Source organism: Lepidochelys olivacea, assembly GCF_965140295.1.
Source record: "Lepidochelys olivacea isolate rLepOli2 genome assembly, chromosome: 20".
Taxonomy (NCBI): Eukaryota; Metazoa; Chordata; order Testudines; family Cheloniidae; genus Lepidochelys; species Lepidochelys olivacea.
The window spans coordinates 21,989,313-22,011,195 of record NC_140430.1 but is presented as its reverse complement, the minus strand read 5'-3'; the positions used below and the strand labels follow the sequence as shown (position 1 = coordinate 22,011,195).

Here is a 21,883-nt window from a genome sequence, read left to right as displayed (position 1 = left end):
ACAGTTCTGTAAATGTAACTGGCAGGCTTCCTACTCTCCAGACGTGAAGGGCTTAGTTATAAGTAAGGCTGGGTGTTTGTCAGGGTAAAAGTCAGCTTTTTCGTGGCAAAAAAAAAGCTGAAAAAAAAGGAAAATGACTTGGTCTGTAATGTTTTTAATTATGATTATGTTTATTTTCCATTGAAAAAAGGGCTAAATGCTTGATATCAAAGCTTATAGGAGTATAAAGTTAACAAAATTCTAGGGAGGTGGTAGAATCTCCTTCCTTAGAGGTTTTTAAGGTCAGGCTTGACAAAGCCCTGGCTGGGATGATTTAACTGGGAATTGGTCCTGCTTTGAGCTGGGGGTTGGACTAGATGACCTTCTGGGGTCCCTTCCAACCCTGATATTCTATGATTCTATGATTCTATGAAAATGGCACAAAAAAGAACCAAATGTGTAAAAATGAATGGGAGAGAATTGCAAACCAGGTTACAAAGACTGCCTTTTTAGGAAAAAACCCGAAATGTCACAGGGCCAGATGAAGTCTCAGTTGTGTAGTAACTCCATTGAAGCTATCGCAGCTCTGCCTTTTCCACATACAATGGAGATCAGAATCTGCCCCCTGGAAATCTTGTCATGTGAAAAACGAAAAGTCTTGGACCCTGATTCCTATATTTGGATCTGCTGGAGCAGACCACTGTGCCGAGCCCCGAGGAGCCAATTACAGGATCAGGGCCCAAGAGGGTTGCCAATTTTGGTTGGACGGATTCCTGGAGGTTTCACCTCATGGCATAATATTTAATTAAAGATTAATCTTTAGTTCCTGTGGACTCCAGGACAATCCTGGAGGATTGGCAACCTTAGGACCCAAGTGAGGAGGTTTTATGACTGACTCCAAACCCTTTTGTAAAATGTTTGCTTCCAGGCAGATGCTGTGGTGAGGCTCTCACTCTGCTGCAGCCACCTGACACCTGCCCTGTAGGTGGGGAGAGGGCTGCAGCATGGAGCGGGCAACGCTGTGAAATGTTTTGACCCGTGCTAGTGAAACCTGCCACTGACTGGGCCGGATCCTGAAGTCTATATCTATATACTAGGCAGTGCTGTCTAGTGGCTAGAGCATTCGATTCCCAACTCAGGAGACCGAGGTTCTGTTTCTGGCTCTGCTACTGTCCGCTTCAGTGACCTGGGGTAAGTCACTTTCACCTCTCAATTTCCCCATCTATAAAATGGGGATAATGGTATTTTGTAAAGTGGTTTGAGATCTGCTGATGAAAAGTGCTATATAAGAACAAGGTATTCTTATTAGTCAAGCAAAGATCCTGTTGGCTTCACTGTGAGCGTTGCCTGAGTTAGGAGGTCAGGATTTGGCCCTAGGGCAGTTTGATGCAAGATGTCACTTCGGGTTAGAGTTGGGTGCTTTGTTCAGGATAAAGCTGCAGTCCTGCTGTAGCCACTCATTCTCCAGCTGGAGGCCTTTGGGAATTGATTTTGTGTTTTATTTCCAGACTTAAGCAGAAAGGCATGCTAAACAGTTTTTGTGACTCTCCAGCCATAAGCGGCAGGCATCTGACACCAAACTGAACAGAGACCTGGGGGAAATGGCTTTTCAGAGAGAATTCCTATAAAAGCAAAGGCAAAGACTGAGGTGTGTGGAGTCCTTGTCAGATTCCCTTCCTTTCCAGTGAGTGCCAGCTAAACAGGGAGCCTTCATCTCCCGGGGCTGCAGCCAAGTCCAGAGTGAAGCAGGGTGCAGCCTCCCAGTGAAAGGAGCCGGTGCCCAGGGCTGCCCGCATGCAGCTCGCAGAGAGGGAGCTTCCACCTCGTTTTGTTTGTATTAACAATAGTGCAAAGTGCCAGATAAAATTCTCTTTGGTTAAAAACCGAGTCCGGGTTCATAAACACAGTGACCCAACTTGAGCTTAACCTTAATGTGGCTTCCCATAACGTGACATCACGCAGGGGCCAGGTTACCCTCCTATTCCAAAGGGCTGCTTCTGCCTGCAAAAATGCCTCCCCCCCCCTGCCCCCCTCCTGCCGAGGATAATCTCCTTCTTCCTGTGTGAATTAGGAGAAGAGATGCAGGGCCCCTGGACCATCCTGTCTCCAAACAAAACGGCCTCAATAACAACCCTCTCCACCCCCCGCTCTGTTTCCTCTGAACTGCTGCAGAACAAATGCTTTCTGCTTAGAGGGTGCTGGGGTGTCCAGGAATTGTGCAAAGTGCTATCAAATTGCTGCACCTTTTTAAATCACTCCTAGGGTATTTACCTAATGGATGTCACAAGGCTCTGGGTCAGGAACCTAGCAGCATTTGAGTCACTCGTGTCCAGTCCAGTCCATTCTTATGCTCATTTATTCCTTGTGCTTTCAACAGTTTCTCCAACAAGATCATCGTGACCGGATTCTAATCTGGACTGATTGTGTTCTGCTGAACTTAATTCCCCCTGGAATTTTAGGCCTTGTCTGCAATGGGAATTTGTCCTGATTCCAGCCATCAAAACCAGCCACAGATGCAACTACTGCAGTGCTAACCCCAAGTGCAGGCAAGGCAATTTCTAATCACATCTGTCCTTGGGATTTTGTCCTGGAGTAACTACAGCAATGGATGGCTGTTGATTGCTGGAACCAAAGCAAATTTCCGTTGCAGATAAGGTTACAGTTGAGCATAACATTCTTTGTCACTTCCCGTCCTAAACTGCCATGCAGTGCTATTGTACTCTGGCAAATAGTTGCTGTGTTCCACCCCAGAGGCAGCTGCATTTCAATGACAATGGGTGGTGTGATTCCCATACTTCTAAAACACTTTCAGATGGAAGGTGATATAAAGGTTGGCTATTATCCTAAGGAGGTAAGGTGCATTTGTGACTTCCTCTTAGGGTTGGGAATCCCAGGGCCATTTGGACTTTGGGAAGCTTTCATTTGAGCTGAGTTATTTGTAGAGTTGGGGTGGGGGGTCCTCTTCCAGGAGATTTCCAACATTCCTAGGATTCCAGGAGAGGGGTTCAGTGGTAGGTAACTGCAGTTTGCCATGAACAGGAACAATCACAGCTATGAGGCTTGAACAAAAATCTTGGCTTTAAGGTTGTTTGAAAATGCAAAATCTATTAAAACAACTAACGTTGCTTTGAAAAATAAGAGAGTAATAAAAGGGATGCAAACATCTATTATTTTTGGAAACATTTCTCCACTGGTTCTCTGCTGGGCACCAGAATGTGATCACATCTGCAGTCCGCTCTGAGATCAGGTTACTGAGTGCTTCTCAACTGAGCAGCTTTGTTGGTGTAGGCTGTGAGGAAAAACTACACAACATGCTAAAAACCTGCCCTGAGCCAGTGAAACTGGAATAACCCATCAGACTAAAGTGGTGCAATTTGTGGAATGGACTGTAATGTCCCTCTAGTCTTCTTGGCCTTGTCTACGCTAAATGATTTTTGCATCTTTTTTTTTTTTTTTTTAAGTAGTGGTGCAAATGAGGTGCTGAAGTGTGCTAGCTGAAAATGCTGGAGCCCTGTATGTACTACAGCGTGAACAAATGATAGGGAAACTGGTGGAAGATTTTCAAATGCAGCCCTTGGGAAGAAGGGTGGCCTTGGGGTTCAGGAATGGGAGTCAGGAGACCTGGGTTCTTTCCTGGGTCTGTCATAGACCTTACTTACTTGGGTAAGTTTCAGAGTAACAGCCGTGTTAGTCTGTATTCGCAAAAAGAAAAGGAGTACTTGTGGCACCTTAGAGACTAACCAATTTATTTGAGCATGAGCTTTCGTGAGCTACAGCTCACTTCATCAGATGCATGCCGTGGAAACTGCAGCAGACTTTATATATACACAGAGAATATGAAAAAATACCTCCTCCCACCCCATTGTCCAGCTGGTAATAGCTTATCTAAAGTGATCATCAGGTGGGCCATTTCCAGCACAAATCCAGGTTTTCTCACCCTCCACCCCCCCACACACAAATTCACTCTCCTGCTGGTGATAGCCCATCCAAAGTGACAACTCTTTACACAATGTGCATGATAATAAAGTTGGGCCATTTCCTGCACAAATCCAGGTTCTCTCACCCCCTCACCCCCCTCCCAAAAACCACACACACAAACTCACTATCCTGCTGGTAATAGCTCATCCAAAGTGACCATTCTCCCTACAATGTGCATAATTAAGGTGGGCCATTTCCAGCACAAATCCAGGTTTTCTCACATCCCCCCACCCCCATACACACACAAACTCACTCTCCTGCTGGTAATAGCTCATCCAAACTGACCACTCTCCAAGTTTAAATCCAAGTTAAACCAGAACATCGGGGGGGGGGGGGGGGGAGGAAAAAACAAGAGGAAATAGGCTAATTGGGTAAGTGACCTGAGCTCATCATGCCTCATTTTCTTCATCTGGGATTTTCAAGAGTCAGGTTCCTTTTGAAAATCCCAACATCCATCTGTGAAGCGGGGATAATACTTCCCTGCCTCACAGAGGGGCTTGTGAGGGTTAGTTAACTATTGTCTAAGAGACTCTGACAAAGGGGGTAGAGAAATGCAAGATCTGTTATATTAGTTTGTATTATAAAAGCCGGAGCACTGAGTTCTTGACTATCTTTGCACCTTCCTATTAAGCAGCTGACCCTGGCCACTGTCCGTCTAGACATGGAGTTACTCCACAATTGCTGAATAATTCCATTTGTGGGTCAGGGTGGGGCCTTCTTCTGGTGTAGCTGGACCTGGGTCAAGCTAAACAGGAACACAGCGCTTTTATTCCGGAATAAGAGTGGCCAATGTATGGAGTTATTCAGGAATAGCTATTGTGCTTAAACAAACCTGAATTAACTTTCAAGCGTAGACACAGCCTGACAAAGGTCCAGCTGGACACTTGGTGCGAGCCCGTCTAATTCCTATGGTCCTGTTCTTTGTACAGAAAATCCTCTGTGGACACAGACCGGCGGGACCTCAAACACACTCCTGACCCTTATATACTCTTCAGGTCTATGTCCGAGGTGTGGCTCTGTTGTAATGAGACATTGACCGTTCATCTAAAACCAGTTATGCTGGGTGGTTTTTGCTGATTGCAGTGGAATCTGAGAGCCCTCCCCCCCACACCTCTTCATGTAATCAGAGCTACCAAGGGTCCCACATTAGGATTCCGAGCTGCGATGCTTTCTCCAGAGCAGCCCATGCTCTGCACGCACAGTTGCCAACTTTCAGGTGGTAAATAAGCCCCCTGACTTTCACAATAAGCCGACAACCAAGCTAATCCCATTTCAAAACGGGGCTGAAACAAGACGACCCCTAAGAACTCCAACACTCTGTGTCTAGATTTTCCCCCCGCACCTCGCGTGCAGTCTGGGACTGTGGTGGGCCTGCTGTGCCCCCCTGACGCCGCTGCTTGCCAGGAGCTGATCCAAAAGAAAGAAGCTACAAGCCAAAAACTAGCCAACAAGGAACTCACAAACCAATTAAGGCAAAACCAAGCCCCGTTTTTTTGTTTTTTGTTTTCCACTGGTTTAGCATGTCTGTAACACTGTTCTTCCTGCTGCTGCTTGTTTGTGGATTTCCTCCGTTCTCTTAAGAGAGCAAGATGACTCCAGATCCTGGCTCATCTCTATTGTTATGGACTGGAGGGAATTTGCAATGCACACACCTTTCTGATATTTTTTTTATTGTGCTGCAGTATGCAAAGCAGAAATGCTAGCAGAGTAAACATGGTTCTGGAGAAAGGCCAATTTAGGATGCATTCTGCCTCTGATGCCCCTTTGCCTGTTATCTCTACGTGGACTGGGACCTCACTGGGTCAGGGATTCTTCTCTTGTGTCTGTGCAATGCCCAGCACAGTGGGGCTCTGGGATCAGTGGTTTAGAAGACAAACATGGAAGGAATAAGGGTGTAAAATGCTACAGTGACACCGCGGTGCTGCTGTAGTTCATCAGTGTAGATGCTATGTATGCTGGTGGGAGGGGTTCTCCCATCAGCACAGGGAACCCACCTCCCCAAGAGGCAGTAGTTAGGGTGATGGAAGAATTATTCCGTGGACCAAATGGTATCTCTACAAGGATTTAGATCAGCTTATCTACGCTGCTCAGGGGCCTGGATTTTTCACACTGCTGACAGAAATAGTTAAACCAACCGAATTTTCTTGTGTAGACCTGGTCTAGGTTTCCCTCTGGGAAGACACTCATGCAGTCAAGTCACAGTGTTCTTTCTCTCTCTGTTTTAAACAAATCACTGTCAGATCTCCTGAAATTAAGAAGGTTTCAGAGTAGCAGCCGTGTTAGTCTGTATTCACAAAAAGAAAAGGAGTACTTGTGGCACATTAGAGACTAACCAATTTATTTGAGCATAATTAAGAAGTGAGGTCTGCCTCATGGGAGCTTCCCACTGAGAGGTGCAAAGGGAAGAAATCACCTGTGAGTCTCCCCTGCTGCAGGAGGTGCATTTCCCCCTCCCCCTGTTAAATCTGTCACCACAGGGGTCATGTGTTTCCTCCTCCCTTAGGCAGGTTTCAGAGTAACAGCCGTGTTAGTCTGTATTCGCAAAAAGAAAAGGAGGACTTGTGGCACCTTAGAGACTAACCAATTTATTTGAGCATGAGCTTTTGTGAGCTACAGCTCACTTCATCGGATGCATCTGAGGAAGTGAGCTGTAGCTCACGAAAGCTTATGCTCTAATAAATTGGTTAGTCTCTAAGGTGCCACAAGTCCTCCTTTTCTTATTGGGGTTGTAGCAGAGCAAGTTAGCCAGGAAAGGGAGCTGTCCCAGGTCAGGCCCTGTGCTCTGCCTCTGGGGCAGAGACCACCTCCGGGCATGTCTACACTTGCCATTTAAAGCGGAAAAAGTCCGTTTTTTGTAGAAAAACTGTCGGAGCATCTATGCTTGCCAATGACTTTTTGTGGTGAAACTCAGAAGTTTCACCGCAGAAAGAAAACCCCCTCCACAAGAGGCATACAGCTCTTGCCGGTGATGCTTTTGCAGTGATGTGCAAGTGAAGACACGTTCTTCCTGTTTACAGAGCTTTTAGCCTCCGTAGGATCTCCCACAGTGCCGAGGTGACCACTCTGGTCAGCAGCTCTGCTGCTCTGATGCCAGGTAAACAGACATTCACCCCTCCCCTGTAAAGCCCCAAGAACTTTGAAACTCCCCTTCCTGTTTTCTTGGCAAGTGCTCACCTGTCCTCTGGCCAGGTGACAATGGCTGTTCCACAGAGCAAAGGATCCCCTGCTTGGAGCAATGCTGAGCTCCTGGAGCTGATCAGTGTCTGGGGAGAGGAGGCTGTGCAGGGACCCAGGATGCCCCGCGATCACCCCCCCTTCCCATAAGACCTATCGTCAAAATGGAGAGAGCTGCACTGTGGGATAGCTGCCCTTAGTGTGCTGCTCTCATCAGGGCTGGTCTTAGTCTCTAAAGGTTTCAGAGTAGCAGACATGTTAGTCTGTATTCGCAAAAAGAAAAGGAGTACTTGTGGCACCTTAGAGACTAACCAATTTATTTGAGCATGAGCTTTATTATTATTCGGATGCATCCGATGAAGTGAGCTGTAGCTCACGAAAGCTCGTGCTCAAATAAATTGGTTAGTCTCTAAGGTGCCACTAGTATGCCTTTTCTTTTAGTCTCTAAAGCAGCTGGTTCCTCTGGTGGAAGCTCTCCAGAGGACAGTCTGTACCACTCCTGATTTTGGAGGGATCAGAGTCCAGCACTCGAATGAAATGAAGGTTACCATTAGGTGAGGCCTTGGGGGTGGGAATGGAGAGAACTCCCCCCCACACCTTAATTGCTGTTCGCTGTGCCCATTCATACAGTGAGCAAAATCACAGAGCCACGAGTGCAGATCTGAGCAACTTCTCCCCTCCAGTGCCAGACCAGAGCCTCCAGAAGTGGAGGTGCTCAGAGAATGGTGTTGCAGCCTAGATCAAGCTAGTAAAAGACTCAGATTACAGTTCCTGGGTGAATCAAGTCTCCTGCTTGGCAGATGTCTGTGGCTTGGTAAGGCCCGCCTAGGGGAGGGCACAAAGAAGGATGGGCTCTTTGCAGAGAGCTCTTACAAAGTTGCCTCTCAGGAGTCAGTGTTTCAGAGATGCCTGTGACAGACTTTGGAGGTATAGCATTTGTCTTAAACTTTTCTATTGGCACAGGCCTCCTCCTTGCCTGGAGGAGCCTCTCTCTGTCTTCCAGGGATGAGGTCGTCCATCTCCTTGCTGAATAGCAGCTCTGTCTTTCTGTGCTGGGGAGACCAATGCTAATTGTCACATTTGGAGGCAGTAGCTGTGCTTTCAGGTAAGAACGTTCTTTGGAGTAAAACACTGTAGTGACTAAGGTTTTTTTAAAAATTGGCTTTTTGAATTTCTGACAACATAGGTTTGTATTGTAGTGGGCTCTGTGTGAGGAGAATACTAGTTCTGTACTAGCTCCATTGTTCAGGTTTGATCAGTATTGATTGTGATTATTAGTTGGAGCAGAATTTCAGCTATTCATCGCTGCTCATTGCCATACTACATTGGCTATCAGTGGTCCAGTCATGTGCACCAAATGCCTTCCCAGACCCGAAGGAGAAAGGCAGTACCTTCCAGTGTCACTGAACATTAAGAAATGAAAAGCCAGGATGTGTAGGCATTTTTATTTTTTGTTAAAAGAATGAGTCTGAACTTGCTGTGAACCTGTCACAGCTTTAACTGTGAGAGTAAAGGAGGAGGTATGTGTAGGGATAGCAGCTCAGGTGAGGAATTCCTATGTGATGCAAGGAAATAAGGTGCACTGTGCACTTCTTTAACAGGAAGAGCTCCCAGTGACATCCCACAGGACAGTGGGTATGGAGTGAGAATTTCTCTTCCCCAGCATTGCCTACAAGGTCGGTTACTAGCAATGGGTGATTAAAGGGAGGGAACTGCATAATGAGTTCTCCATGATGTGATGGGGGAAGAGGCTTTGAGGATAAACAATGGTCAGCTGCAGCTTCTTTTTACCAATAAGTGAACACCAAGCTTTGCAAGGCCCTGCCTGGAAAGGGAATGGCCATGCACTCAGCAACAGAATCAGACTCTCTCCTTTGTGCATCATGGCACTGGCCTGATTGTCCATTTGCTTGCTGCTGGGTGCCTTTTGTTTGTCTGTTTTGTATAATGCTGGTTTGTGGTGATCTCCGCCACTGATGTCGTGCGCCAAGGTCAGTTTCCTAATTGCAAAGCTGCGCATGAGATGTCAGGGAAGCTCCCAGGAACAGAAGCAATTACTTGGCAGCACCTGGACCACACCCTGGTCACCAGTTTGCCGAGGGTTAACCTGTAACTTCCTTATAAAGAACAAGAGGAATTGTGGTATCTTAGAGACTAACAAATTTATTCTAGCATAAACTTTCGTGGGCTACAGCTCACTTCATCGGATGCAGTGAAGTAGCTCACGAAAGCTTATGGTCAAATAAATTTGTTAGTCTCTAAGGTGCCACAAGTCCTCCTGTTCTTTTTGCAGATACAGACTAGCACAGCTGCTACTCTGAAACGTAACTTCCTTGTGTTTCAGGGGGAGTTGGCAAAACTCTCTGAAACTTTCCATGTTCTCCAGCTGGGTGTTTGTCTGAAGCCATGTTTAAGACCCTATCATTTAGGTGAATGCTGATAAACTGGTTTTCCATTCTTAGATACTACACATACAGACCGTGTCTCTTTTCTACTTATGCAGCTGAGTAAAGAGAAACTGAGGCTTTGCTCACTTGCAGAGATTTTCTCAGTGAAGGGGAAGTGGAGGCAAACTGATACAATTTCAGTGCTGCTGGAAAGAAACTTTTGCAATTCCCTGGGGAACCATGAAAGCATGCAGTGTGCATAGCAAAGTTTATTGGGCCTGTCAAATAGTTGCTGAAGAGACGAGCAGGGGGCGGTAATATCTTTTATCGGAGACAAGCTTTCTCACCGACACAAGTGGGCCCTATAAAAGGTATTACCCTCACCCAGCTTGTCTCTCTAAAAGCCTGGGATCGGAGTAGTCAATAGGTGGACCACCAGAGACTTTTGAACAGACCCTGAAATCTTTTTATTTTCTTCTTATTATTTATTTATTAATATCATTATTATTATTTTCTCTGGAGTCCGGACCTTGACAAAAAAGAGACAACCCCTGTCTGGGACCAATAGCAATACAAGAGCACTGCTTATAAGTAGTTGCTGAAATTTTAATCCTCTGAACAACATGCGATTGGTCTCCATTATCTGGTGGAAATTCAAGACAGCATTATCTCAGTATGCTTTTTGTCTCTCAGGCTTGAAAAAGACTGAAACTGGATGCCACATGGATTAACACACGTGTAGTTTTATTATTTTCAGTATCCTTCTGATAAAATTAATCTGCGCTGGGTGTATGAGTTGGTGTGTTCAATGAATATTGCTTAGAGGCCAGTATGTATGGATCTGTCTCGCACTCATCATAGTATCTAAGCACCTATGTTGTTGTTCAGTATGGAAAAAATAAGGATAGACTGAAACCATTTCACAGCAAAATGTTGATTGAATCAAATGTATTTGAAACCTGCTTCCTGTGCATACAGCTGTTATAAAGTGCTATGTGCATGGCTGATGCCCTTTTATCCCTCTGTCCCAGGGCCCTGGTGCCAGGGGCCTGACCCTCTGCAGAGAAATGTATCGTTATTTCTCCTGCTAAAGTTTCCCCGTTTGTTTTGGCTGGTTTAAGGTTTTGCAAATGGCTGAGGAGGGAGATGCTGACAGGCCCGGCCTTGCTGGTGTGTTAAGTAACATGTGTGAGCCCCTAACCAATTCCATTCCCTAAGAGACTCCTCCCACCCCCCCATCCTCCCCCAGGGAGCTCTCTAGCTGTCTGGTTTCAGAGTAGCAGCCGTGTTAGTCTGTATTCGCAAAAAGAAAAGGAGGACTTGTGGCACCTTAGAGACTAACCAATTTATTAGAGCATAAGCTTTCGTGAGCTACAGCTCACTTCCTCAGATGCATCTGAGGAAGTGAGCTGTAGCTCACGAAAGCTTATGCTCTAATAAATTGGTTAGTCTCTAAGGTGCCACAAGTCCTCCTTTTCTCTAGCTGTCTGTTACCCCCAGTGGTTTTCTCTGGCTATCCCTAATCTTTCTTCCTATCTTTCCTTCCTCTTGCTGATCAAGACTTTAGTTGTCTTAAGATTTCCTCTGCCCTTGCAGATTGTAATGGGCTCCCACCCCCACCTGAGCTGTGGTTGGACCCGATGGTGCCCTGGAACGACTGCATGGTGGTGTGTAAGGTCGGCGTACACCTCAGCTTCCTGCTGCTGGCTCCGAGGGGAGAAGCACAGGCTTGTGGTTACACCGTTTATGACTCTACCACAGGCTACCTCTGGGACAGGCCACACCTCTGTGCGTCAGTTTCCCCATTTGTAAAAATGGGGATGAGCACACCCCAGGGAGGTAGGGGAGTATTATAAGTTAAATTCACCAATGTTTCTGCTGCACCAAGGCTCTCTGGGAATCGGAGCCATGTGTATAACGACACGTCTTCACAAGCAACGTTTAAGCGTGCAGCACTTTAACGTGGCTGTGTAATCTCTCCCAGCGCTGTAAAAACCATCTCCACCAGGGGAGTAGCTCCCAGCACTGGGAGTGCGGGTCCCCAGTGCTGTACCACGGTCTGCATTGCCACTTTACAGCGCTGAAACTTGCAGCACATGGGCGGGGGGCGGGGGGGGGTTCCACACCCCTGAGCGAGAAAGTTGCAGCACTGTAAAGTGGCAGTGTAGACAAGGCCCAAGTGGATAGATCAAGAGACTGTCTTTAGCTGAGCTTTTGAATCTGGCTGCTTCTGTGTTGTGCTTTCAAATTCCAGGCCAGTTCATGCTGCATGTTTGCACAATTAGCAAGGTGCGTGGGGAGAGGCAGGTGGGGCACAGGTGATAACCAGGTTGGACTGGCTATAGTAACCTCATTACTGGGTTACCAACAATATTGTGAGCAGAGCAAATTCTGCTGTCCTGCGTGGGTAGACTCTGAAACATCCGGGAAAAGGAGACAGTATTGTTTGCTGGAGTGGGATACCATGAATGAGGACTCCTGGGTTCTGCTCTCAGCCTTGGGTAGCAGCCTCATTAAAGGGAATGACTCATGCAAGGGAACTGCAAGTCAGGACTCATGGGGGTTCTGTTCCTTTCTCCGTCAGGCTTGCTGTATGGTTTTAAGTGAGCCATTTACCTTTGCATGGTGTTAAGTATCAGGGGGGTAGCCGTGTTAGTCTGTATCCACAAAAACAACAAGGAGTCTGGTGTCACCTTAAAGACTAACCGATTTATTTGGGCATAAGCTTTCGTGGGTAAAACACCACTTCTTCAGATGCATGGAATGAAAATTACAGATGCAGGCATTATGTACTGACACATGAAGGGAAGGGAGTTACCTCACAAGTGGAGAACCAGTTTTGACAGGGCCAATTTGATCAGGGTGGATGTAGTCCACTCCCAATAATAGATGAGGAGGTGTCAATTCCAAGAGAGGCAAAGCTGCTTTGTAATGAGCCAGCCACTCCCAGTCCCTATTCAAGCCCAAATTAATGGTGTTAAATTTGCAAATTAATTTTAGTTCTGCTGCTTCTCTTTGAAGTCTGTTTCTAAAGTTTTTTTGTTCAAGTATAGCTACTTTTAAATCTGTTCTAGAATGTCCAGGAAGATTGAAGTGTTCTACTGGCTAAAGCACTTCAATCTTCCTGGACATTCTGTAACAGAAGTGGTGTTTTACTCACGAAAGCTTATGCCCAAATAAATCTCAGTGAAGTTTCAATGAAGTCACACAAATGAGGGTCATTCTTGTCAGTTGCCAGCTTGTGCAGATCAAGGAGTGACTGGTTCACATTCTTTTCCTGGTGCAAGGCACACTCCATTGCTGTCGACCCATTCTCCTAATCATCACGATCTGGTTTCTTGATGTCCTGCAAAAAGATGCGACCGCCCCTCTAGTTCTGCAGCTTCATGAGTTTTTCAGCATGCTCACACTCCTCCTCCTTTAAGGTGCCACCAGACTCCTTGTCATTTTTCCCTCTGTGTTTCCATTACTCTCATCTGCAAAATGGGGATAGCAATAGCCTAAGAGGGCAATGAGTATTAGTGAGTTCATGTCTAATAAGCCTGACCTTAGAACCTTGAGATGGAAGGTGCTAGAGAAGGAAAAATAAATGGAAAAATTGGGGCAGATGTTAATGGCCTCTCTCTGGCTCTGAGCTGAGCTTCCCTCCACCCTTCGCTCCACTGCAGGGCGGTGCTGACTCCCAATTTTCATGCAGGCAGATGCCAGGGAAGAGCTTCTGAATAGCTGCAAAACACAAACGCTGGTTTCTCCAATGCAAATGTTTTGTGCCACTCAGCATGGGATGTTGGCTGCAAAAGGAAATGATGATGGGGCTTGAAATTACATTAGGTGCCATGTACCTTCATCTTGTACAGCTTCTCCCTTTGCAAACTGCAACTCAGATACCTCATATGGCTAAATAGCAGCAAGTAATGTGGGGGACGACGACGAAGAGGCTTAGGCCAAGGCAAAAGTGGTTGTTTCATATTTGTTTTGGAAAATAATGGAGGAGAGGCAGGGAGGCTGCTCTGGATCGCTGTAGCTCCAGAGGAGAGGACTCTTGTACCCACAGTGGTGAGGAAGAGCTGAAACCCACCCTATGTAGGGAAGGGTAACAGGCAGGGGAGGGGAGTATGAAAAGGCCTGTGAGGTCAGGTGGACTCCCAATGGTCCTCAACCAGGCGTTTGTGTACCCCTGGGGGTACCTCAACTCCTCTAGATATTTGCCTAGTTTTACAACAGGCAACATAAAAATCCTAGCAAAGTCCATACAAACTAAAATTTCATACAGACAATGACTTGTTTATACTGCTCTGTGAACATAAACTGAAATGTAAGTAAAATATTTATATTCCAATTGATTTATTTTATAATATGGTAAACATGAGAAAATAAGCAATCTTTCAGTAATAGTGTGCTGTGACACTTGTATTTTTATGTCTGATTTTGTAAGCACATTGTTTTTAAATTAGGTGAATCTTGTGGCACGCAAGACAAATCAGCCTTCTGAAAGGGGTACAGGAGTCTGGAAAGGTTGAGTACCACTGAGCTGGAGGGATTTAAAATCAAGGCTTGAATATGGGGAGCTGGAATCCTTCTGAGCAGGAGATGGAGCTCTAGACTTCCCATTGTTGCTTGGGCTCAGTCCCTGCGTGCCAGAGTCACTTTCTGGTTCTGAGGGATTAGGGGGTACCCTTCTGGATGTACAATGCACAATTGCATGTCTGATGGCATTTGGGAAATCCAGTGCAAGCGTAGTTGCTGACTCTTCCCTGCAGCTGTACTGATTCTGCTATCACCTTGGAGACCATAGCCCAGCTAGTCCCATACCCTGCTTCCACCAGCAGCATGTACCTGATGCTTCAAGGAAAGGTGAACAGCCTTTCCCAACACTAGAGTGCACCTGGAGCCCCTGAGTCTTTCCAGGGACTTCAGTGGCTTTGGCTCAGGCTCCTGCTCAATTGTGACTACTCAGCGTGGCTGTGGGGAGGGGGAGAGTCGCTCCCTGACCCAGGCAGGGGATTAGCTGATACCCTGGAGTATGAGATTCGATTGCCCAGACTCTCAGTACTCATCTGCCCCTTGGCAGACTAGTCTTGCAGCGCCCACCCCCTCTGGAAGGATTAGTAGGACCTGGGAACAGAGTGGAGTTCAGGACCAGCCAGGAGTTACCTTCAGGCATTGAGTAGCAAAATAAATTCAACCAATTTAAGAGCTGTGCACTCAAGCCAGGAGCCACGGTGCTGGGGGTGGGTGACAGCTGCAGGGAATCAAAGGTTCTGTCAGATTTTTGCTTGGTGTTTGACTGATAAACGCCTGTGTTGTGCGCTTTATTTTACATTTCTGAAGTAGAGTGGCTGGAGCAACAAGAACAATTGCAGTTCTGTCTCCCACACGTAGCTGCTTGGTCGGGAAGCAGATATTCCTGAGGAGGAATCCCTTATCAGATCAGGGCAAATCTCTGAGGCCTGATCTGTTTCCGGAGTTGTGCTGCATCCTCTGCATCCTCTTCCTGGAGTCGATAATACTCTCGGGCCCCTGTGGCCCAGCATCTTGTGCAGTCACTCACAGGAGTGCAGCGTCAGACGCCCAATTTGTCTTCACCGTGCACTGCAGTGAACGACTGCATGAGGCAAAGGAGAAGCAGGCACCTGGTTTACAGGACATGGGGGAAGGGCTGTCATGGCTTCCGGTTCTCGTTCACCCTATTTCACTTTCATTAGACTCGTGTCTGTAGCAAATGGTGAAGTGATCTGGAGGATGGTGTGGATTGCACACTCAGCAAATTTGCGGATGATACTAAACTGGGAGGAGTGGTAGATACACTGGAGGGGAGGGATAGGATACAGAAGGACCTAGACAAATTGGAGGATTGGGACAAAAGAAATCTGATGAGGTTCAATAAGGAGAAGTGCAGGGTCCTGCACTTAGGATGGAAGAATCCAATGCACCGCTACAGACTAGGGACCGAATGGCTAGGCAGCAGTTCTGCGGAAAAGGACCTAGGGGTGACAGTGGACGAGAAGCTGGATATGAGTCAGCAGTGTGCCCTTGTTGCCAAGAAGGCCAATGGCATTTTGGGATGTATAAGTAGGGGCATAGCGAGCAGATCGAGGGACGTGATCGTTCCCCTCTATTTGACATTGGTGAGGCCTCATCTGGAGTACTGTGTCCAGTTTTGGGCCCCACACTTCAAGAAGGATGTGGAAAAATTGGAAAGAGTCCAGCAGAGGGCAACAAAAATGATTAGGGGACTGGAACACATGAGTTATGAGGAGAGGCTGAGGGAGCTGGGATTGTTTAGCCTGCAGAAGAGAAGAATGAGGGGGGATTTGATAGCTGCTTTCAACTACCTGAAAGGGGGTTCCAAAGAGGATGGCTCTAGACTGTTCTCAATGGTAGCAGATGACAGAACGAGGAGTAATGGTCTCAAGTTGCAGTGGGGGAGGTTTAGATTGGATATTAGGAAAAACTTTTTCACTAAGAGGGTGGTGAAACACTGGAATGCGTTACCTAAGGAGATGGTAGAATCTCCTTCCTTAGAGGTTTTTAAGGTCAGGCTTGATAAAGCCCTGGCTGGGATGATTTAACTGGGAATTGGTCCTGCTTCGAGCAGGGGGTTGGACTAGATGACCTTCTGGGGTCCCTTCCAACCCTGATATTCTATGATTCTAAGTTTGTCCTACCTACGCTGTTTCCTGTTCTGTGTCTCAGGCTCGGTCTGCTCTAGAAACGCTAGAGAGGCAGAGCTGTGCTGCTGCGGTGGAGACACTGGCTACAGCCGCCGTTCTTTCGTCACTGTGGTATGGCCACCTCTCCGCGAGCAGTGATAGATCAATGGAAGAGTTCTTCTGTCGACTTACCTGTGTCTGCACCAGGGGTTCAGTCAACCTAACCGTGGCGCTGAGGGCGCAAACGTTTTCCCAACTGAGTGCTGTGTGCAGTGTCGACCAGGCTGTAGAGTATTAGCTCAGTGTGTCTCTCGGGGGCTGTAAATGGGGGCTGCTTTGCATGCTAGTGGTTGAACTAACATGACTCTCTCCTGTCCTCAGGGACTATAAAGATGAGGCACTGCTACTACAACGAGAGCGTGGGGTTCTTCTACAACAACAGCCACAAGGAGCTGACCTCCTACTGGAGGACCAAGGACGTCCTGGTCGTTGCCCTGGGCCTGACAGTCAGCGTCATTGTGCTCCTGACCAATCTGCTGGTCATCAGCGCCATCGTTATCAACCGGCGCTTCCACTACCCCATCTACTACCTGCTGGGGAACCTGGCGGCGGCGGACCTCTTCGCGGGCATTGCCTACATGTTCCTCATGTTCCACACGGGGCCCAGGACAGCAGGGCTCTCCCTCCAGACCTGGTTCATCCGGCAGAGCCTCCTGGACACCAGCCTGACTGCCTCAGTGGTGAACCTGCTGGCCATCGCAGTGGAGAGGCACCAGACTGTCTTCACCATGCAGCTGCACAGCTCCATGTCCAACCAGCGCGTGGTGATCCTGATCATCTGCATTTGGGTCACAGCCCTGCTGCTGGGCCTCATTCCGTCCTATGGCTGGCACTGCCTGTGCGACCTGGGCAACTGCTCCAGGATGGCGCCCCTCTACAGCAGGAGCTACTTGACCTTTTGGGCCCTCTCCAACCTGGTCATCTTCCTGATCATGGTGGTCGTCTACACTCACATCTTTGTCTATGTCAAGCGGAAGATGACGCGCATGTCCAAGCACACTAGCTTCCACCCCCGCTACAAGGAGACCATGATCAATCTCATCAAAACTGTCATCATCATTCTCAGTAAGTTGCTTCCTGCTCTGCATGGTGCCATGTGGCTCCTTCCCTTGTCTGCCCAGGTGCTGGGGAGTAAGAGAGGGAAGGAGGTGTCCAGTACAGCTGAGATGGGGGGAGGTGGTTTTGAGCCACCCTCCTGTTCCCCTGGGGCTCCGGGGGGATGGTTTGGCCTCTGGTGTAACTTAGAATCATAGAACATCAGGGTTCTGATGGGATCTCGGGAGGTCATCTAGTCCAACCCCCTGCTCAAAGCAGGACCAATCCCAACTAAATCATCCCAGCCGGGGCTTTGTCAAGCCTGACCTTAAAAACTTCTAAGGAAAGAGATTCCACCAGGACTGCTCTAACCTACATGCAACTGCAGTGGCTCCCATGGGGGTGTTTTGGGGAACACTGACTTGCCAGTACACTATGGCTGTCTCACCTTTTCCAGGCTCTCCCCCAGCGCCTCCACCACACCCTGGGGCTGCAAGGGGGGCGCATAGATCCAGCTGTGCCATCCGTATGCCACCGGGGGCTTCCTTCAGGCTGGGAGAGTCCTCAGACCTGCTGGCTTTTCAGTTAAAGGGGCAGTTGAGGGGCTAAGAATCCAGCCCGCTGCCCTGTAAAAAGAGGGCTGTTGCTTTTTATTAGTTTCCTAAATGTGTTTCAGTGACACAGCCAGAATTGTGTAGAGGAGTTGATCACCAGCTGTCTATCGCAACCGTCTGTCTCGGAAGACTGGTGTCCGTGCCAAAGCAGCTCTCGTACTGAGTGTCATGCTGCAACATCACGAGTGACTGAGGACGTCCCGTTCACAGGTGACCGTCCTTGCCACAAATAGTGCAGGTGTAAAGCACAGGGCCCGAGGGTGGAGCTGGGGCACTACTAACCCTTGAGACCGGTTGCACTTCGCTCTCTTTGCGGATGACACTAAACGGGGAGGAGAGGCAGATATGCTGGAGGGTAGGGATAGGATACAGAGGGACCTAGACAACTTAGAGGATTGGGCCAAAAGAAATCTGATGAGGTTCAACAAGGACAAGTGCAGGGTCCTGCACTTAGGACGGAAGAACCCAATGCACAGCTACAGACTAGGGACCGAATGGCTCGGCAGCAGTTCTGCGGAAAAGGACCTAGGGGTGACAGTGGACGAGAAGCTGGATATGAGTCAGCAGTGTGCCCTTGTTGCCAAGAAGGCCAATGGCATTTTGGGATGTATAAGTAGGGGCATAGCAAGCAGATCGAGGGACGTGATCGTTCCCCTCTATTCAACATTGGTGAGGCCTCATCTGGAGTACTGTGTCCAGTTTTGGGCCCCACACTACAAGAAGGATGTGGATAAATTGGAGAGAGTCCAGCGAAGGGCAACAAAAATGATTAGGGGTCTGGAACACATGAGTTATGAGGAGAGGCTGAGGGAGCTGGGATTGTTTAGTCTGCAGAAGAGAAGAATGAGGTGGGATTTGATAGCTGCTTTCAACTACCTGAAAGGGGGTTCCAAAGAGGATGGTTCTAGACTATTCTCAGTGGTAGAAGAGGACAGCACAAGGAGTAATGGTCTCAAGTTGCAGTGGGGGAGGGTTAGGTTGGATATTAGGAAAAACTTTTTCACTAGGAGGGTGGTGAAACACTGGAATGCGTTACCTAGGGAGGTGGTAGAATCTCCTTCCTTAGAAGTTTTTAAGGTCAGGCTTGACAAAGCCCTGGCTGGGATGATTTAGTTGGGATTGGTCCTGCTTTGAGCAGGGGGTTGGACTAGTCGACCTCCTGAGGTCCCTTCCAACCCTGATATTCTATGATTCTATGATTCTCTCTCCACCATCCCTCTTCAGCCTCTTTGACTCCAGAGTAGCCTGTTCCCTGCTGCATCTTCCCAGCTTGGGATGTTGATTTTGAAGGGTTTCAAGTCCCTCTTGCAAATGTCTGTGAACCTGAGCCTAGGTTGGCCGAGTGGCCTCGGAGCATCTGCAGATCCTTCATACAGGAGATCCTCTGGAATGTGTCAATCATCCATCCGGTGAAGATGTCCAGAGTAGTGATTAGACTTGGCAATTTTGGCATCAGGAACCTTGGTGTCTCACTTGATATTTAGAATATGGCGAAGGTGGTGGGTGTGAAAGGTATTTAGCCTTCTCTCACACTTGCTGTAGGTGGTCTAGGTCTCACCGTCAAGACGTCATGCTTGAAACGCACGTCTGGTAGATATGTATCTGGGTGTTCACTGTTCGTTTTCTGTTATCTCCCACACATTGTCAGTTGGCTGAATGTGGTAGCTGCCTTTCCAATTCGAGAATTCAGCTCCTTATCTAGAGTTAAGTTATCCGATACAGTTGATCCTAGATAGCAGAACTTATGCACCACTTGTAGCGTGGTGTTAGTTATTGAAACGTCTGGGGCAGTCACCGTACCTTGTTCCATAACCATTGGACTAACCATCCGTCTAAAGAAAATAAATCCATTGCAAGCTCCACCGACGCTGTAGCATCTGAATGCTTTCCAGAATCACCACGCACAGTATAAAATCCATCACGGGGTCCACTCAGCTTCCTTCCTCCTGACAGCCACGCGGAGAAATGATCCTTTATTTCTTCTTCCTTTCACTCCTTGTCTCACCCCTGTCTCTCCCTTTCCTTCTACCTTTCTTTTCTTTGCTGTTGTTGAGGGAAGGCCCAGCTAAAGGGGTGAGTTTGGCATTTGGCTTCTAATTGGAGCACTTGGAGGAGATACTTAGGAGGGTCGTGCAACCCTCCAGTTCTCTTATCTCCATTTTCTGTGAACATGGCCAGCAGCTGTGGCTCTTAAAAGAGCTTGAGGTGGTGGGGGAAGAAGATGGGATGTTCCATCAGAAAGCAAAGGCTGAGCTTTGCCCAGCGCAGACCGGGAACGTGAGCTGTGTATTGACACCACACCCCATGTCTGGCTGTCTGGGGGTGGGGGTGCGCTTTGGCAGGCACATGCTCTGCTCAACGTGTTCTGCTCTCCTAAGGGGGGCGTTGCCTGTGGACGCCAGTGGAGCTGGGAGCAGCTGTACTGGTGTGGAGGCTTCTAGAGAAGCAGTCACGGGCACCGACTTTCAGCTTTCCCTGGGTGTACTCCAGCCCCGCCCGGCGTGGAGGCCCCGCCCCCACCCTGCTCCTTCCCATGAGGCTCCACCCCCTATTCTGCTTCTTCTCACCCCCATTCCTCCCCCTCCCCCCAGCATCTTCTGCCCGCCACCAAACAGCTGATCAGCGGTGGGCAAAAGGCTCTGGAGGGGGAGGAGCTGGTCGGCGTGTGGCCACTGGTGGGCGGTGAGCATCCACTCTTTTTTTATTTTTATTTTTTTCCCTTGGAGCACCCACGGAGTCGGCACCTACATCTCCTGCAATACAAGGGGATAAGGATGATGAAACCAGATTTCACTCAGGTATTTTCAAATGGGCCAGGGGAGATTTGTGCACCACTCTGGTCCAAAGTCGGTGGGATTTGGGCATGTAACTCTCATGGGGTCTTTGACACACCTGACTTGGGTCCTGCCTGAAGTTTGTACTGAAACTGCTCTGAGAATTATATCACTGCAGAGACCCTGAAACACCAGGTACTGTCTGCTCTACAGAAACATTAAAGCCGCCAGGCGGAGCTCTCTGTGAGACCCCCATGGGCTAAACTCCCTGTTGGTATAAATTGGTGAAGCTCCATTGAATGCAGCACAGGTCTGGCAAAGTACACCAAGATAATCTGCCCAAGGTTTGTCCCAGTCTCCTGGCCCAGTGTTGTGCATTGTGGCTGCTGCCCTGCACCCCAGAGGCAGCTGCATGTTAGTGTTTTTGCGTGTATATGGTCTCTAAAGGTCATTAGGGAGTGTGGGTGAAAGGCGTCAGACACAGGTGGAATATTATTTGTAATTATGACCATTCAGGCTGCAGCGCCCGTACCTCAGTGCCGTGTAACAGTATCGCAGTGCCAGGGCTTCCCTGCAGCGTTCACAGCTATTGCAGCCCAGGACCTTGGTGTAGAGTGCCTGGCGACTGCAGGGCCAGTGCAGGGCAATTTTCTGATTTTTTTTTTTTAATTACTTGCTGTCCCATCCTTCATGATACAAAGTGCTTAATGAAAATGAAATAAACATGTTAAGTGCCTCTGCTAGGGTGACCAGATGTCCTGCTTTTATTGGGACAGTCCGGGTATTTGGGGCTTTGCCTTATATAGGTGCCTATTATCCCCCATCCCAATTTTTCACACTTGCTGTCTTGTCATCCTAACCTCTGTAGCCCAGCTCACATCTGAGCCTATGGTCACGCTCCCCAGCTTGCAGTTCTCTCCTGATAAGTGCAGAATTTGCTCAGTCAGGGAAACCTTCAAGCTGCAAACAAAGAAGCTACTCCCTGGAAACTTCTGCTGGCAGAGCTGGGGAGGGGGCGGGGGCAGCAGGAATCTGAGTTGTGTGGTTCCTTGGTGTCTCCCTGCTGGAGGAGAATGAGCACTCGCATCCTGTTGCAACTTGCTAACACAGTGCTACGGTTTTGTGTGTTTTCCTGCCTTAGCTCAGTCGTTCTCAGACTTTAACAGCTCACGAACCCCTTTCACTAAATTGTGAAATCTCGTGAACCGCCTCCTAAAAATGAATATGTC

At 48.1% G+C, this 21,883-nt stretch overlaps 1 protein-coding gene across 6 annotated transcripts in view; it reads left to right on the top strand.

Moving 5' to 3' along the window:
• The window catches only part of LPAR2 (lysophosphatidic acid receptor 2), a 45,586-nt gene that overhangs the window by 6,976 nt on the left and 16,727 nt on the right, over positions 1–21,883 (top strand). The window contains exons 2-3 of one of the 6 annotated variants that reach the window (XM_084609832.1): positions 8,095–8,236; positions 16,553–17,296. In XM_084609832.1, the coding sequence (XP_084465958.1) occupies positions 16,564–17,296 (733 nt within the window). In that variant the 5' untranslated portion in view covers positions 8,095–8,236; positions 16,553–16,563. Of the gene's footprint in view, positions 1–7,984; positions 8,059–8,094; positions 8,237–8,764; positions 8,808–11,304; positions 11,358–16,269; positions 16,304–16,552; positions 17,297–21,883 lie in introns of those variants that run through there. The other 5 variants (XM_084609831.1, XM_084609834.1, XM_084609830.1 and 2 more) reach the window with 5 other exon arrangements.